Source organism: Macrotis lagotis, chromosome X (genome assembly GCF_037893015.1).
Source record: "Macrotis lagotis isolate mMagLag1 chromosome X, bilby.v1.9.chrom.fasta, whole genome shotgun sequence".
Lineage (NCBI taxonomy): Eukaryota > Metazoa > Chordata > Mammalia > Peramelemorphia > Peramelidae > Macrotis > Macrotis lagotis.
In genome coordinates, this window is record NC_133666.1 from 219,275,381 (window position 1) to 219,295,362 (window position 19,982).

The following is a 19,982-nucleotide window of genomic DNA, read 5'->3' on the forward strand; positions in this document are numbered from 1 at the left end:
TAACATTCTTGGAGTCTGTCTCTACATTTATTACACTGCAAAGTATCTATGGAGCACAGATACTATCTATTAGTTATTACTTTCAACAAATGACTGGTTTACCTTTTTTCTTGTAATCTATTTCTCTGATTCACTCTCTAATGGCATCATTTACACAATTTAATAATGACATTATGTTGCAGTCTATGAATGCCTATTATGTCCCTTTCTATTGACTTTTAGATAACAATCAACTTTAAGTGTTTGAAGACTGTGATATTCCATGACTTGAAGCCATATAGCATTGCTGGAAAAATAAAAGTTGGGATCATAAATTTCACCACACAATAATTCCCAAAGTAAACAACCCATTCTACTTCATCTGTTCTGTTTTGATCCCAACTTATTTTCCATATCTTTTATCTCTCCAAGTTATTTGTACTGAGGATCTCATTCTATGGGTTGTCATTCATTTGTATATCATAGACATTCTTCATCCTCTTGGTTTTTCCAGTGTGGATACTTAGGCAGAATTTTTTTTGAATAAGTATGATTTTTAGAAAGCTCTGTAATTAGGCATTATACACCAAATCATCTGCAAAAAAAGAACTCCTTGAGAACACAATCAACTCTAAGGAACACCACTTTCTTAAGAACTACTTACTAATCATTCTTCATGATACTGGGAAACAGTTTCTGTGAACATAGCTTGTTAATTTTATGCCTCTCTTGAAATTAGTAATGAGTATCATCCAACAAAATTATTTGTTGCTATATCTTTCAAAGAATCTTCTATGAGTTTGGCATGTGCTTGGCATATACTTTGATAGAGAAGAATCTAAGACCAAATCAATTGCTTTTTTTTTTTTAGTTTAAGCATATGCACACTGGGATTGTGTGATATCTTTTCTCATCATCAGTTGAGTGATTATAAGGATATTATACAATATAATTTACAATAGCTTGCCTATTCTCTTCCCATATCTTCATCAAAGATAGTCTACATTTATGTAGATATATGCATATAAAATTCTTATGAAATTATTGTAGACATGGCATTCAGGCGTTCTTAACATTGCTTTCATTTGGGGCGGCTAGGTGGTGCAGTGGATAGAGCACTGGTCTTGGAGTCAGGAGTACCTGAGTTCAAATCTGGCCTCAGACACTTAATAATTGCCTAGCTGTGTGGCCTTGGGCAAGCAGCTTAACCCCATTGCCTTGCAAAAAAAAACTAACCCCCCCCAAAAAAAAACCCATTGCTTTCATTCATCTTTTTTTTTAGGTAATAATATCTGAGTTTTTTAAATGAACAAAATTATTATCCCCTCTTTCATAGATCTTACCCCTTAAACATCCCCAAAATTTTGTTGCCACTAGAATACACCTATGCAGTTCAATACATTATCTAATCCAAATGCTCTTCCCATCCTTGCTTACTTTATTGTCTTTTTTGCTTCCTTTGCTCAAATGCCTTTAGAATGACTTTATTTAGTTTGTTCTTTCATGAAGCTTTCTGAAAAATTGGTTTTACCTACATTTGTTTTTGCTCTTTTAGGAAAGAATATTGCTTATAATCTTCTACCATTCCCCTCTATGAGTTTTTCCAATTTTATATTCTAAACTAATGTTGTCCTTAGTTGCCATATAAAAATTAGCAAGTAAACCAAATACATCTGACTAATATGGTTTCTAGGCTTTTGGGGGACTCAGTTGCACTGGTCAAACTTTCTTAGAAAGTGGAAATAATATTATTTAATTCAATCCCCAAATTCTGGTTTAGAATAATTTGTTTAACTAGATGAACAGTTGTAGAACAAATCATCATATTTCCACTCCCTCCCATTTCTTCTTCTTTCATGTTGATTTTTACTTTAGTTCTAAGAATTTGAAGATATATAACTATATACAAACAACAGTTTCAGGATTGACTCCCATATTTTCAATTTATTATTTTTTTTTTTGGTTTTTGTGAGGCAATGAAGTTCAGTGACTTGCCTAATGTTGCATAGCTAGTGAGTATCAAGTATCTGAAGCCAGATTTGAACTCAAGTCCTCCTTACTTCAGAGCTAATGCCCTATCCACTGCACCACCTAGCTTCCCTGTAACCTAGTAATTTTTCTTTGTTAAATTGATAGCAGTTTCTTCTTCAAAAAAATTTTTTTTCAGATGAAAAAACACATAGTTTGAAAGTAGACAGTAACTTGACTTAGGTCACTGTCTTCTGATGTTAACATTTAATTGGCTGTAAATTTTGGATAACTTGCAGCAATACTAAAATGTACTTCAGGAGCCAGTGTTTTGGTGCTTAATAAATGTTTATTAATTGATTAATGTGCAACTGGAATCTGATAAATGAAGATATGCTTCTTAGAAGTGTAATAATAAAACTACAAATCCAAATATCCTAAAACATATGTTAAAGTTATACTTAACAAAATTTCAAAGACAAGAGCAAACTAAGAGAGTTTTTGCTCCATGATGGCCAAATTCTTCACTAATTAATCAAAATAAGATTATTTGAAATCCTGTGCTTCACTCCACTGTCCAAGAAAATAAATATCCAACTTATACCTTACTATAATCAACATTTGGTCTTTAAATTTGTTAAAATATATCAAAAGAAAAATAAATATAAGACATAATTTATCACTTATTCCAATTAAAATGCACCAGAAATCTATTCTGATAGCACATTATATTAGAAAATTGTATTAAAGTTATTAAAAATAAAATATTCAAGTACTTTTTCTCTATAGATATACCTAACCAATACCCTCATTTCCTCTCTCTCCTGATCTCAGAGCATTCCCATTTTTCCCTACTTGTTGCTTTCTGTATCACTGTTAATGTGTCTTCTGACTTGTCCCATTATTTATTTTACATTTTTCTTTTTTATATTTTCTTTTCCTTTGCCATAATTTCACCATAATTTTCAGACTTCTAATTTCAGATAACCAGAACTCAGTCCACACATAACTGAAAATTTCCATCTGGAAACTTCCTCCATGTTGCAAAGAGGCATCAAATTAATCCTTATACTTAAGTTCCATACATTTCAATAATGGACTTTTGTGTCTCTCCAAGGCAGCATTTCCCAAAGTAATTTCATTCCTTAAAATAAATCTAAAATGATATTTTGATAGAACCCATAAATTCTGTTCCATGAAGTCTGTAGATATGGAAAAACCTGCAACAAATGAGCAGTCAGACCTAGAAGGGGCATTTGTGGTCATCAAGAACAATGAAGTGAGGTAGAAGTGTTTACCCAATGTCATACAGGTGGTAGAGATTGATATGAAACCCAAATCTTCTGACTCCAAATTCACAGGTCTTTCCACTGCACCATAGGAATGAAGATATTTTTTGCATCAGGTTAAATAGAAATAAATAAATTTTATGATTAAGAACTTATGGCTATTTTTATAAAGAAAGGGTGCTTTCCATACTAAAGTTGTCAATTTAATATTTAATATTTTCAAGGGAAAAGAATGTCATCATTAAGACTTTCTTATGGAATCCTAATTTATATCTCACTAAACTCAGCTTGGAAATATTGTTCTAAGAATTCACTTTTAGCGCCATGTGGTAAACAGTGAAAAAAGCCTTATTATTGTTATGACCTAAAATCAGATCTAGTGGGAAGCTAGGGAAGAGTGCTGGTTAATTTAATTCTACCGATCAGATGTTTAAAATATGTTTAGGTCAGCCAATGAATAGGACAAAGGTTAAATCCCAATCTCTAGTGATAATACACTGGCTGGAAGATGTCTCTGACATACGTTGCCTTTTGTTCTGATGTACCCAATGGAATTCTTTCAACTAAAACATTGTTATATGTTGTGATTAGAAATTCCAGATAGGAGAAAGGACAGATGGCAACCTTGATTATAATGAAAAGAGATTAAAGTATAGTCATTTCAAACTGTGGCAACTGAGGAAATTAAACCAAAGAGCTTAATTTTGTAGAAGGTAGGCCCAATAAAAGGCCCCCATGGGCCTGAATTGCTTTCCATGCTATTGAATGTCCCCTCTGTTTTCAGAGACGAGACAACAAAAGAGCGGTCACTTCCCCCACCACACACACTTTTGATGGCATATCACATGTAGAAAACTGTGTGACTTGTCAGCATTAGAATGACCCTGGACAAAGCCCACCTCCAATGGATCAGGATTAACTCTTCTAGTTGCAGGCAAAAATATCACTCAGTCTTTCAGTGACTTTAATGCCCAGGCCAAGGATTTGCACAAACTGGGGTCATCTACTTGCCCACAAAACAGGTACAGACTAAACAGCATCAGTACAAAGTTTCCCACAGTTTTAAATCTGTGTAGTTACCCTGTTTTCAAAAAGTTTTTTGAGATGGAAAAATTCAGTCGTGGCACTCTATCTTTGGTGCCTTCTTAAAAACCATCAGAAAGGAGGGACTTTGTTGTATATAAAATTATCTGACTAAAGAAGAATAAAGGAATATATTTTATGAATTCAACACATGCAACTGGTGACTTCTAGTCTGATATAGATTTTTTATCCCTCTCAATAGCTTCCTTTGAATATCTGTAAAGAATATTAATTTTAAAATTTTTAACTAGAGGAGAAGGAAACATTAATCTTAATTCATCACCAGAATGACATGACAAATTTGCAGAAATTAGTAACATTACACATAATGGGGATAAAGAGAAAGACCTATATCAGATAAATAAACTGTACAAGTATAGGATAGAAGAACAGTTTACTCAAGAGAAAAGAACCTGGAGGGAGGGTAATGGTTAATAGACTTCAGGGTCAGTAAAAATTAGCTTTCTGCAGCAGCCAAGAGGACTTAGGTTGCATTAATATAGTCAGACAGACCCTGTGTGGAATATCTGGTTTATTTCTAAAGAGCGCCATATTTTAAGAAGAATATTGACGAGATAGGAGTTGTCCAAAGAAGATGCCCAATGTGTTGATTGGGGTTCATAATGATTTCTAATGAGGATCAATGAGTTAAAGGAACTTGAACTAGATAGTTTGATTAGTAGAAACCAATGAATGGGAAGAAGATTTGATTGAAGATTTAAATGAGTTATCATATGAAATAATAATAATAACCAGCATTGATAATAGCCTTTTAAGCTGCATAAAATACTTTATATGTAATTATCTCATTTGTTCTTTATAATAGTACTGGGAGGTAAATTAATTTATCATCATTTTTGACAAATAAACAAACTTAAGACAGGGAAAGAGTGACCAGGGTTACACAGCTGGTAAATACTTGAAGTAGAATTTGAATTCAGACCTTTTTGACTCTGAGGCCTACACCCAGCAATGGAGTAGGACTTTTTTCCTTGAGCACAGCAGACATTAGAGGAAGTCAGATTTTTAATATAAAATAAATATTTTAAGTGTCCAAAAAGTAAGCAGTCTACCTGGAAAGGTAATTAATTCCTCATCAGTTGGTTAACAAGAAAGTATTTACTATGTTCTAGACACTGCTAATTTCTAAGAGTTCAAAAGGAGGCAGAAGACTGTCACTGCTTTCAAGGAGCTTACAAGCTAATAGGAGAGATAGCACATAAACAAGAGGATGACCTCCATGGACAATTTGAGCTCTAAATCTATGATCCTTAATATATTTTAAAATAATGAATGTTTCAAAAACTATGTTCCTATATTAATTTATAATTGACTTTCTTTATTTTCCTTGCATGTATCATGGACTGCTGTGGGAGTTCTGTGAAACCTATGGACCTCTTCTCAAAGAAGGGTTTTTAAATGTATAAAATAAAATGCACTGGATTACAAAGGAAATCATTAAATTGAAATAAATTTAGTTATCATAATATGGAAAATAAATCATTTTGTGAACTTGAGATCAATATACTCTGATCCAAAAAAATTAACCCATGTACCTTATTCCTTGGGAGCCAAGATAAGCTACAACTGATAATGTAAAATATTTAAATTTATTTTTATTTGGAATTCAATAATCACTAACACCTTAAGAAACAAGAACAGGACTAAATACTATAAAACAAATAGTGAGCTTTCATATAGAGTGGGTTTTTTTTAGTACCTATATATTACTATATATAATATTTTAAATATTACTCTTTCTATATGCATTTAAATTTTAATATGTATTTATAATTTCAAATATCTACTTAATTTATTTACAATTTAATTTTAATATATCCCATTCTAATATATCGTTGTAATATGTGTACATACTTATATATCTACATACATAGTGTATATATTGATATATGCAGACACAATTAAGTAGTTATTTTTCTGCATATATCAATATACACAGTATATATGTAAACACACTTAACTAAGTAGTTGCTATACTTTACTTGTAAAGAAACATCTGTAACTTACTTATTCCTATTCCTAGATATGCCCATTTTTAGTCTGTAGTAGTAGATGGAATATCATCATTTGTCATTCTGTGAGATATATATATATATATATATATATATATATATACATATATATATATATATATGTGTGTGTTTATATGTGTGTTTGTATGTGTGTATATATGTATATATATGTATATATTAACAACCTAGATAAGTTTTATATATATATATAAAACTTATCTAGGTTGTTAATTGATCTAAATATCAGTTTATATAAAAGTAAACATTTGTAACTTGCTTATTCTTAGATATGCCCATTTCTAGTCTGTTCTGGTAGATGAAACACCATCATTTGTCTTTCTATGAAATGCGTGTGTATGTATGTGTGTATGTTGTATGTGTGTATATCTCTACATATACATATATATGCTTAACTAGGTAATTAATTGTGTTGAACATCTTAGTTTATTTGCAAAAAAAATCTTAGATTTGCTCATTCCTAGTCTGGGGTGGTAGATGCAACACCATTTATCATTATAATTTATGTTGTACATATATAATTTTAATATATAAATTTATTCCATTCTAATATTATTGTAATATATGTACACATATGTGTGTATATATATGTATATATATATATATATATACTCACATTCACATATATATGCTTAACTAGGTAAGTGATCTAAACATCTTTATTTATAAAGAAACATCTTTACCTTGCTCATCTCTAGATAGATCTATCTGTAGTCCATGGATACCATCCCACATTTTATCATTCTATTATATATGTAAATATGTATGTACAAATATAAATATATCTATATATGCATAGTGCACATGCATGCATGTAGGTGTCTGTGGGTGTGTCTGTCATCTTCCCCTATTTGCAAGTAATCCTATCCTTTAAATAAAGGACTTTTCTTTTGCCTCTTCTTGGTATCACTAGCTCTTAGCACACAATTTCTGTAAATACTTAATAAATGTTTGCCAGTTGACTAAGAGTGGACATGATTTGTCAGGTTTCCTACAGCCTCTGAGTGCCCAAGCCAGAGCTTGTACCTGGGTCCCCCTGGCCCCCAGCCCTATGGTCTTTCCACCCCATCATAGTGCCTTTCTTTTCTGAACCTGCTCAGCTATTCTGTTAGTAATGGTTTCGTTGAGTTCCCTGATGAAAAGATTAGTTTTCTCCTTCATTTTGGTACTTTATGTTTTCTGTAATAAACTTGTCATCTTTTTTCCATGCATCCATCTTACCATATACCCTCTTCCAGCAATGGAGTAGGACAGTCATTGCAAAGAACAGAGAGCCAAGGGCTGAAAACAAGAGCTCTCTGGAGTTTTGGTCCCTGGAAGACCAGGTTACAAATGTTCCTTTTTCTGGTGATATGGAAGCAAGTACAATCCCTCAGATATTTTAAATGGGCAGAGTAGCATATCACAAAGTGACTAGAGCATTAAGAGAATAAAAGAAGGAATAATTAAAGAGATAATTGATGGTTAGGACCATCTCTAGTATCTCTACAATTGTTTTTGTTTGTTTAAATGGCAGCTAATCAAGGCAACTGAAATTTAGGGACTGACAATGCAGTCTTTCAAAGAACCATTTAACAAACTAGATTTGCTGTCCATTAATTGTGGGTAAGCAGCTCTTTAAAATAAGGCTACAATGATAAGTAGTTTCTTAGCAGAGTTAAAAGGAGAGCTTAAACCATATAGTTGCTATTTATTATTATTATTATTGCATTTCCATATTTAATACTGTGACAAGACATTTTCTAAATTTTATTGGAGAGTGACTTTACAAACAAAAAAGAAAGTTTGAAAGCAGGAAATGCATATATTGCCAAATTAATTAGAGATAAGTAAGATACTCTTCCTCATTTCCTTCCCAAGGCTGCCCACCTTTTATTTCTTTCTTTGACAGACTGCAGGACCTTTCCAGGCAGAACACCTTCTCAAATTCTTGACCTTTGGGGAGGGGGAAAAAGGACTGATTTGGATTATCATTATAAATTGGTTCAGCTTTCCAGGAAATAATGAAATGATATATTTAAATCCTTCAACGCTAATATCTGCAGCAAAAATACACTAGTAACCCACGATCTATCAGGGTTTGCTTTGAATATTGCTTAGTGTCTATAAAACTATATCTTAAATGGCCTATCTTTTAAAAACAGAATTAAAAAGCAATGAAATAATTTCAAAAAAACACAGTATTTTAAAGTGATTTGATAGAACTAATATATTTAATTAATTCTATGAAAACCTGTAAGAAGAAATAATTTTAGATGTGGGGCTCCTGTTGGTTCCATAAGAATATATATATATATATATATATATATATATATATTTGATTTGATATAATATTTAATTTCATAATCAGTAATTGGTTAAACAATATTGAATTGGATTTTGGTTGCCTTTTATTGGGGTGGTATTAAGGAAAATTAATAAGTATATATGTATATATATGGATGTATGATGTATACACTAAGCATGTTATAGATATTATCTTATTTCAATGATCCTCATAAACAATCCTACAAGGTGGGTGTTTTTAGTATCCCCATTTTACAGTTGAGGAAACTAAAGCAAACAAAAGTAACTTGCCCAGTGAGGTCACATTTGAACTCAGGCCTTCCTGACTCCAAGTCCAATACTCTATCCATTGCACTGTCTTGCTTCCTCTAATACCTTAGTGAAATTACATTTGTTGGGGAAAATTAGTCAAGGTTTCCTTGGATTTGTTTTTATTTTCTTTCTATAAAGGGCATTACTATGCATCTTCTAGACAATTTATTAAGATGTGCCAATTCTGACTTTAGTATGATGATGCATGTTCCTATTAACCTTGAAGGATGGAGGTCTTAACAGTTTTCTTTCCAAATTCTATGCCTACTTTAAAGACATTTTATTTATTTTTTTAATTAAAGATTTTGTTTATTTTGAGTTTTACAATTTTTCCCCCAATCTTACTTCCTTCCCTCCACCCCACCCCCACAGAAGGCAATTTGTATGAAGACATTTTAAAAAACTAATGTTTCTGGGGCGGCTAGGTGGTGCAGTGGATAGAACACCGGCCCTGGAGCCAGGAGTACCTGGATTCAAATCTGGCCTCAGACACTTAATAATTACCTAGATTTGTGGCCTTGGCAAGCCACTTAACCCTATTTGCCTTGCAATAAACTTTAAAAAAAAACCCAAAACACTAATGTTTCAAAACTTCTACCCTGTAGTCCAAAAGACTGCCACCAGAATATAGGCCCTAGAAAGTCCTACAAGATGAAAAAAGTTTCTTTTCAGAGTCTAGACCTCATTGCAGGCTGATTTTCTGTTTTATAAGGACCAGTTTAGGTAATTTTGAGAAAAAACTAGAGAACTGGCCACCATGAGACAGATTTTTTTTTTCAACTACAGCATTTCATGAAGACATCAATGACCCCTGACCAACATGGAGGAAATGATAGGTGCTTAGAGTATCCAAAACATATTTCCAAAATAATAAATAAAGTTGTTAAAGAACTTCAAGAGTTCTCACTGGATGGTAGATAGATAATAATAATAGTAACAATAAAGTTTGTCCTTCATTTTTGAAGACCACAACAGCAGAGAGATGATGCCATGACAAGAACATGAATTGGATTTGAGTGGGGGGAGGGCACTATGTGAGGTCACCAGCCTTACTTTCTTCTCTGGAGCCATCTGGATCCTGGATTCAATAACCAGATATGAATCAGGATGACTGGATGTGAGGCAATGAGTGTTAAGTGACTTGCCCAGGGTCACACAGCTAGTTAGAGTCAAATGTCTGAGGCTGAATTTGAACTCCTGTCCTACTCACTCAAGTCCAGTGCTCTGTCCACTGTGCCATATAGTTGCACTAGTAGATAGATAATAATTAGCTTACTCAGTATCAAAATTTTCAATATCGAAATGTCTGTTTGGATGAAGAACTTTTCTAGAAATCACATTAAAAAAGGATGAAGTTAGGGCAGCTTGGTGGTTCAGTGGAGTCAGGAGGTTATGAGTTCAAATCCTTTCTCAGACACATAATAATTACCTAGTTGTATGACCTTGGGCAAGTCACTTACCTTGCAAAAACTAAAAAAAAAAGGTTGCAATCAAACAAAACTATAGGAGCCATATATAAATGCTACCATACAAGATGGTACCCCAACTAATTGAGGCTACACTTTCATTGTGAAGTAGTGGCTCATATTTCCTATTAAATAAATATATGAGATTGACAGGAAACCTTACACTTTGAATAAAGTTCTAGGCCCCTAATTCAGTGGTCCCCAAAGGCAGGATACCAAAGAATATGTGATCAACCATTACCCTTCAGTGATAGTCTTGGATTTTCTACAGCATTAAAAACACCTATCTTCTCATCTTGCCCCCAATACTTCGATTTACTATGTAAGATCCTATGTCCCAAACTTGAGCTTTGCTGATCCTCTGTCCAGATACAGAAAACAGCATCTTGTTGCTGCCAATGGGGAAATCCTTAGTGCCATCCCAAAATTACTTTGTAGCTGTGGCAAGAACCACTTGAAGGGTAGACTTTGTGTGTGTGGGAAGTGATGGTGAATGAAAGCCTGGACACCTCCCTATCCCTATACACACTTTTTCATTTTGACCAGTGTCAGAGTAAGTTGCACAGGATGATAAATTGTCTGCATCTCTGGTCCCCTTCTATGATCTCTCCCCTAAAATTCAGCTCTTTTCTAAACTTCCCTCTTACTAACAATAGTACTACTATTTTTCTAGTCATCTGTTTGTAACCTCAGGATCATATTCCACATCTCATTTTCTTTCACTTCTATATTCAATAAGTTACCAATTCCTCAATATGGCATAGCTGCCACAATAGTTCAGGTCTTCATCACCTCCCTCCTGGACTATTGTAATAGGCTCCTAATTGATCCCCCTATAATGCTTTTCTGTTTCCAACCCATTATCCACACTGCTGTCAAAGTGATATTTCCTGAAGTTTAAATTTGACCATATCACTACTATTCAACAAATTCCAGGGGATCCCTAATTACTTCCCCCCTCTTTTTTAAATTTCTATTTTTTATAAATTTTATAGTCTACACAAGGATGGGTACAGTAGTAAATTGTATAATTTATTTAAAAATACATATTTTGGAAAAAAGTTTATACTGATAGAGTGCATAATTTTTTTCTTTTTTCTTTTTTCTCTTTGTTTTTGCAAGGCAATGGGGTTAAGTGATTTGCCCAAGATCACACAACTAGGAAATTATTAAGTGTGTGAGATCGGATTTGAACTCAGGTCCTCCTGACTCCACTGCACCACCTAGCTGCCCCTAGGAGTTCATAATTTTAAAAGCTTCGAGACCACTCTTGACTTTGATCCAGTTAGAATTTGTTTCCTTTTTCTCATCATTTCACTTTTTTTTCTTCTGACTCTGAGCCTTACTACCTAATTGGTTAATCTCTTGAGTTGACTGAGATGTATGCCATTGCAAATGCTAAGAAAACAATTCTTAATGTATACTGATTTTTCCTAATTTAAAAATCTCTTATTTTTACTAGAATCAGTATTACAGAACAGCAGAAAAAGAACTGGACTTGAAATCAAAAGGCTTGGGTTTTAATATTGACTCTGATACTAACTAGTTTTGTGATAACTTTTCCAAGCCTCAGTTTCCTCAAGTGCAAAATTGGGATAATAATGCCTATACTACCTACTTCAGGGGTTCTTATGTATTTCTCTACAAATGAAACACTTCTCCTGAGGACAAAATACCAATGAATCAAGACTTTGATATAATCCAGGATCATTTTCATTGACTGTATACCTCCCCTCAAAAAAATTCATTTGCACATGAAAACATGTTGCTGTTATGTAAATTCATTCACTAAATGTCTTTCATGTGATGTTTTTGGTTCACTGGTCCTATATAGTCACAGTTAAAGACACTGGTGAGAATACTGCCTAAAGCTAAGGATTAATGTAACTGTACAAGAATAATAAGTGTCTAAAGTTTAAGGATTAAGTGATTCATGTCACTGTTCAGAATTGAGTTCTTCAGGAAAAGACACTGGGATTGTGATTTCATCAATATAGGGCATTTCTAGGGAAGGAAATTCTCTCTACAAATACATGTTGACACCTTCCCCATAATTTATAATCTTAACGACTTTTCATTTTTTCTTAATTCCTTTTCATTCTTTTCTATTTATCCTATTTATTTTATTTATTTATCCTGTTTATCCTAAAACAATTTAACATTGTACATATTTGTTTGCTTATTATTTACCCCATTAAATTATGAGCTCCTTAAAGGGAGAGGCTGGTATTTTTTTGTTTGTCCAACAGGTAACACAATGCTTCCCATGTTGTAGGTGTTTCATCCATGTTTATTGACTGATTGATGAGCAGGGCTGTCCAATCTTATTTTTAAAAGTTTTTTATTGAAACAATAGACAGTATATTTTGATTTGGCATTTTAATGAGAGCTCTGTGATAGTTCGGTTTCATTTACTAAAGCAGTAAATCCATAGGCAGGCTGCATTTTGGACAGTCCTGGCTTCCAGCACTGTTATGTTAAATTAACATAAGTCACACTGCCAATGCTGTCAGAGATGAGACCTGAACTCAGATCCTTCTATTTTTAGTTGTCTGCACCACATTCTGTCTTTAAGAATGCTGCAAACATAAGATGCTAAACATGTTGCTTGTGGCTGACAGTATTCCTAGATGAAACCAAACCAGATTAAAATGTAATTTGGAAATATATTTAACAAAATAAATAGAAATACAATAAAAAGTAGGGAATGTTAATATGTATTTTCCTAAATCATTATACAATCCACAGGGATAGTTGTATAGCATTTAGGTACCCCAATTTCTACTTGAGTTAACACTACTTCTATAAACAATAATAAAATAACCCAATTCACAACACTTTGTAGATTACAAAATGCTTTTTTTCACAAGAACCCTGTGAAGTAGGATGAGGAAAGTGAGGCTTAGAACCAGTATTAAACCCCCTTTTGATTTCAAATCTAGTCTTTTTTCTGTTTTACTAATTCTAATGCAAATTAGAAATTTTATACTGGGAAAAATCAGCATACATTAGGAAGTATTATGGACAGGTAGCTCAGAATGATTTGTGTTATTTTATTACTTTTTTTCTTTTAAACACTTAGGGAAGAAAAGTAACATTTTATTTTCTACTATATCTAACACATTTTAAGCTTTCAAGAATTATGGTGCTTACTAGCAACAAGGAAAAATGTTTTCTATTGGCTGCTAATGACATGACAAGCACTCTCTTTGGGATTCCTCTTATGCATCAGGAATGTTGAATTCTAGTGTCATTGACTAAGGAAAATAGATAGGAAGTAGTTCTAGGTGGTGTTTAAACTGCTGCATGGGAGTGTGTTTTTTTTTTAACAGTTTAATATTTTCATAACTATTGAAAGGAGCGATTTGTTAAGTGATTTATTAATGTGCCATGACTGTTGCTGAGGCGTTATTAACTAAATAACCCTCTCCCCCCATCCAAACAAAAGTGCAATCTATCTTCTACATGATCTATCTGGGGTTGGATGACTTTATTGAATTCTTTATGGGTTAAGTACTGCAAAACATCAACAAATTGAATCAGGTTTTCTATTCTAAGGAGAATTCTTATAATAAAAATATTTTAGCTGACAGCAAAATACAAAGAACCTAGACTTTTTGTGTTATGAGCTAATCAGAATAATTAATAAAAGAAATAGATTTTGGGAAGTTCCACTGATCAGTGGGGAATTCAATTTAAAGAATTGAATACTACTATTGCTAATAAAACTAGGTTCATGGAATCACAAATTTGGCATTAGAAGGGACTTTAGAGGCTCTCTACTCAGACTTCCCCATTTTATAGAAGAGTAAGCTGAGACCCAGAGGAGTGATTTACTTAAAATCGTACAAGAAATAAGTAGCAAAATCCCCAAATCCTCAACTGTCACCTCCAGTGTTCTTTACACTGCACACCTACAACTTGAAGCATTAATCTCTTGCATTTAGGAATTCATATAGATATTGTATCTGCAACTGCTACCATTATTATTTTGTTCTTGACTTTCAGGAGTTAGTTGGCAAATATGATAACTCCTGATTATGAGTGGAAGTAAAGTAAATACAGAGAAAATCAGAGTCAGTAGCAAAGATCTGCTCAACTTCATGTTATAGCTTTCTCCTAAGTAAATCCACACAACTTTTAAACTTAAGCTCGCTGGGGAATCAAAATACCTTTGGCTTTGAAGTACATCACTTTTACTGTTATGAGTAAGTTATTCTGAATCAGGTACATACTTGAATCCCTACAAATGAATGATAAACTTCTGGAGAGCAAGGCCTACATCTTTCACTTCTTTTGTGTATGCCCATGGGCTCTATCAATCAATCAAAGAATATTTATTGTGCCTACTAAATGCACTGTACTAAGCTCTAGGAATATAAAAAGAGGCAAAAATCAGCCCTTGCCCTCCAGGAGTTTACAATCTAATGGGTGAGACAACGTGTAAACATTTATACAAAGTAAGTAAGCTATATACAGCATGTTGTTGTTGTTCATTTTCAGTCATGTCCAACTCTTGGTGACTATATTTGGGGTTTTCTTGGCAAAGATACTGGAGTAACTTGTCATTTGCTTCTCTTGCTCATTTTACATATGAGGAACTGGAGGCAAATAGGGTTAAGTGACTGTCCCAAGGTCACTCTGCTAGTAAGTGTCTGAGGCCAGATCTGAACTCAAGGAAATGAGTCTTCTGACTCTAGAGTCAGTACTCTATCCACTGCACCACTTGGTTACCCTAATATGCAGAATTAAAAGAAATTAATTAAGAGAAGGAAGCCACTAAAATTATTAGGTTTTGAGGAAGGCTTCTAGCAAAAGATGAGATTTTATTTGGGATTTAAAGAAAGCCAGGAGAACAGTAGAAGAGAGAGCATTGCAGGCATGGGGGGACACTCAGGTGCCCAGAGACAAGAGAGTATTTAGTTCTCAGAAGGGCCAGGAGGTTGTCACTGAATTAAAGACCAGATGTTGAGAAGTTAAGGTAGAAGGAGACTGAAAGGATAAGAGAGAACTAGATTATAAATGGCTCTAGATAGTCAATTCAACAATTGTTCTTGTGATATGCCAAGCCTGGGCATGTATAGGCCAAGAAAAAGAAAAGAAGAAAAGAGAAAGAGATGGAGGAAGGAAGGAAGGAAGGAGGAAGGGAAGGAGGGAGGGAAGAAGGAAAGGAAGGGAGGAAGGAAGGAGGGAAGGAAGAAAGGAGTGAGAAAGGGAGGGGAGAGGGGGAGGGGAGGAAAGGGAAAAAATGCTACGTTTTAAATATCTCTTCTGAATGTTTAGTCTTTGGGAAATGCAACTGAGAAATGCTCATTTAATAACTCATTTATAATTTATAATTTTTAATAACTCATTCAATAAACTTTTAAATGTCTATCACATTATAGTAAATAATTGTATTGATCCATATCTGGCCACTGGATCCAGATACTCTGGAGGAGAAAGTGAGGCTGGTGACTTAGCACAACACCCCTCACTCAAATCCAGTTTGTGTTTGTCATGGCATCACCTCCCTTATGTAGTGGTCTTCTTCAAGAAAGAAGGACAAACATCATCATAATATTAGTAAAACACTCTAAGACTTGGAAAAATAAAAAGATAAGATGATCTCTAACCTCAAGGAGTTTACTGTTTGGGAGGAGAGTTAAAATGTGTATAAATAGTTATAATCTAAAGCAGAATGAGGTAAATGTCTAACAGATGGGTGAGTAGGCTTTATGGTTCATGTAGGGAAAGATCACTTCCTACTAAGCAATTGGGGTAGGAGTCAAGAAAAGCTTCATGAAATGGATGGCATTGGAACTAAATCTTAAAGGATGAATAGATTTTTCAATCCAAATATGGGAGGAGCATTTCAGGGAAAATGAATAATTTGAGCAAAGGCAAGAAAATATGAGAACTAGAGAAATGTTTTGGGAATCATAAGTATAGTGTCTAGCTTTCCTTGAATATAGGTTATATGAGGAAGAATACTGCACAGCTAGGTTGGAAAGAATGGGTAGAGTTAAATGTCTAAGCTTTTAATTTTAGACATTATTTTCATGATCTTGGCACCAGAATTTCATGGTAAATGACTGAAATAGGTAACTCTGTATAGCATTAGTCATTATCATGTTATTCTTTAATGAATGCAGCATTCTCTTCTTGTTAAAAAGCAATCTCACATTGTATGATTTCCTACAGAGACATGACAGACCCACCTCACTTTCTAGTTTCTGAGATGATATCCTTGATGTCATTTCTCCTAAGCAAACTTTCTTTGGTGATATGTTGCAATCTATTCATGCCTATCATGTGTCTCTCTCCATTGTCCTTTGCAGTACTGCCTACTACTTTCAGTCTTTGGAGACGTTTGGCTTACCAGAGGGATGATTTTTTTCTGAAAGAATAAAAACAGGGGCGGCTAGGTGGCACAGTGGATAAAGCACTGGCCCTGGAGTCAGGAGTACCTGGGTTCAAATCCAATCTCAGACACTTAATAATTACCTAGCTGTGTGGCCTTGGGCAAGCCACTTAACCCCATTTGCCTTGCAAAAAACTAAAAAAAAAAATGAAGAATAAAAACAAAATCATGGACCTTTATTTCATTAAGAAGGTTGGAAGTGGGGTGGCTAGGTGGCACAGTTGATAGAGCACCAGCCCTGGAGTCAGGAGTACCTGAGTTCAAATCCAGCCTCAGATACTTAATAATTACCTAGCTGTGTGACTTTGGGCAAGTCACTTAACCCCATTGCCTTGCAAAAACCTAAAAAAAAAAAAAGGTTGGAAGTTAATCCTGTCCTCTGTCCCAGCTCTTGCTCTTCATTTCTGGGCCTGGTTCATTATCCTTTGCAGGATTTGTCTAAGATACACATGCTAATGAACCCAATCTATTGATTATCTAATTTCATATCTTATACTAAATTGTAGGAATTCATCATTTACTTGGTTCTTCCTAAGTAGATGACCTAAGTCATTAGGAGTGACCTGGATCTCATTGGAATGCTCTGCATCAGTCTTCCAGGGCTTGAGGCAACATGCACAGTGTCATTCTCAAACAGGACTATCTGGAGGATCTCATCTGTAGCAAATTCTTCCATTTAAAGTCTATGTTGCATATCTTTTAGAATAATAGTAAATCCTTGAGCAAGACAATTACTTACTTTTATAGGATCACAAACTTAGCCTAAGAACTTGTTTTGTTTTTGCAAGGCCCTGGGGTTAAGTGACTTGCCCAAGGCCACACAGCTAGGTTAATTATTAAGTGTCTGAAATGTATTTGAACTCAGGTCCTCCTGATTCCAGGGCTGGTGCTCTATCTACTGGGCTACTTAGCTGCCCAAGAAACAGTCTTCAAGGTTATCCAGTTTTATTTTCTCTTTTTATAGATGAAGAAAATGAGATTTAGAGAAGTAAAAGACCTGCTTAGGGTCCCTTGTGATGACTTAGGTAACCCTAGGTAGGCCATTAACTTTTGAGTGGCAAAAGTCATAATTTGAACCCAAGTCTTCTAACTTCAGATTAGCAAGCATTCTTTCCCCTGCTGCCATTTTGTGCCTCCCTTGTTTAATAGATATATTTCTGTAGTTAACTCTTTTAAGAAAACTTATATGATTTTGACATACACATGAGAGATATCTTGTTAGTAGAATCAACTTTTAAAGTATGTTTTGTTTTGCCAGACCAAATGTTTTCTTATAGTCAATAAACAATAAACACAGTGGGACATTTTTTTTTATTTTATAGACTTTTCAGTCAATTGTATGACTGTAAAGATTTTATTTGCTGAAGAATATCATTTGCAAAAGCCTACTTATTTCCTTCTCATTTCTTCATCAAAGATGCCCTTGGTATGTGCATGTAAATTATTCTCATAAAAATATTGCAGAAATGTGAAAATAGACCTTAAAGACAGAAAGCATAATCCTTGATAAATCACTTTTCTTGGAGAATATGGAGATCAGTGAACTAGCAAACATGCCTTTTTCCCCTTTTCTATATATCAAAATGAGAAAATAAATGAAAGTGGGGTATAAGTTTATACAGCTTCTTTGAAGGATTGTCCCATGGAAGGTAAATATAGCTTTGCAGTGTCATGCATTGCTTTTCTTTCAGTAATAATGAATTCATTCCTATTAAAATTTAATTGAAAAGCTTTGATGATATTTAAGCTTTCACAGAAATGTAAACTACTGTGACTGCAATTCACAATGCATTTAAAACAATTATTCTTTATCATTAAAGTTAATAATATGCACATTAACCTCTTATGTAGTCTAAATCAATATTGTAGTTTAGAAGATATGACCTCTGCACAGCTTTGTCTAAATATTGATTTCATTGTCATTTGTATAAGGTATCAAACAAATTACATGCCGTATTAATATCATTAATGCTGCCCCCATAGAGCCTTTGAATTTGTGGGTTCTTATACATGACATTACTTTACAAAAATATTGAGGACATACATCATGGAATATAATTGCTGAGTGAGTTAGATTCCAGTTTGGCAGAGTCACTGTAGGGAGCTCAGAACTTTCAAACCCTTTGCCCTGGGTAGACAGACAAATTTCCTGCTCTTTAACATGTAGATGATTCTTGTTTCAGTGTCTCATTTCATGTTGCAGAATTTCTCTCCTTTGCAGGGCCAGGTTTACTATACTGTAACAATGAGAGAATAGAATTACAACAATCTTTAGACAAGATGAGAGAGCTATATACATATGTGTTCATATACATATACATATATAAACACACATACATATGTATATACATCCACAAAGATACAAAATTAGCATGCAATACTGCAGTTTTTGCCTAATAAATTTGTTTAGGAATTCCTGCTTCATTATTAATTGATCAAATGAATCAAAAGCTTTATACATTTGAGATGGTTGTTATAGAAATAATTAGAGATTTAGCAGTGGACAAAGAATTTGTCTTTTGTGTTATTTTTGTAAATAAATTTCTAAATTAAAAATCTTGTTCTATAATTTGCTCTCTGTTACTACTCAGTTTCTAAATTTTTGATGAAACAAAAAGATTGGTTTAGTCATCCAATTATATCTGAGCATCAAAAACAAATTAAAACTCGTGTTGACTTTTTGGTCCTTAAAGACTCTTTCCATGAGAGAGAAGCAGCAACATACATCTTCTCTATGTCAGCTGAGCTCAGTTTTATATTGAAACTTTTAATCTTTCCTTGCAGGTAAAAGTGACCCATTTTGTGTAGTAGAACTGAACAATGATAGATTACTGACACACACAGTCTACAAAAATCTCAATCCTGAATGGAACAAAGTCTTTACATTGTAAGTTTGCCTGTTCCTTTAAATAGTAGAGAATATTTGGGGAAATATAGTTTAAAATGTGATATTTTCTCTAGAAGTCTCTTTTCATTGGGTCCATTTTTCTAAAGTAACTTCCAAAAACAGTATTCAGTATTGATGTCTTTTCCTTCCTCTTATGGAAATAGAACAGAGGTTTTTAACCACATGTTGGTGTTTGTAGATGATTTTTTTAAAAATAAAAAATCAACTGAGGAGTTTTCCCCTCCTTAAATGAATCAC

At 33.7% G+C, this 19,982-nt stretch overlaps 1 protein-coding gene across 4 annotated transcripts in view; it reads left to right on the top strand.

The window, feature by feature from the left end:
• Positions 1 to 19,982, top strand: part of MCTP1 (multiple C2 and transmembrane domain containing 1) — a 528,212-nt gene that overhangs the window by 291,885 nt on the left and 216,345 nt on the right. For all 4 annotated transcript variants that reach the window (XM_074200502.1, XM_074200503.1, XM_074200500.1 and 1 more), the window contains one exon: positions 19,622 to 19,724. In XM_074200502.1, the coding sequence (XP_074056603.1) occupies positions 19,622 to 19,724 (103 nt within the window). The remainder of the gene's footprint in view (positions 1 to 19,621; positions 19,725 to 19,982) is intronic.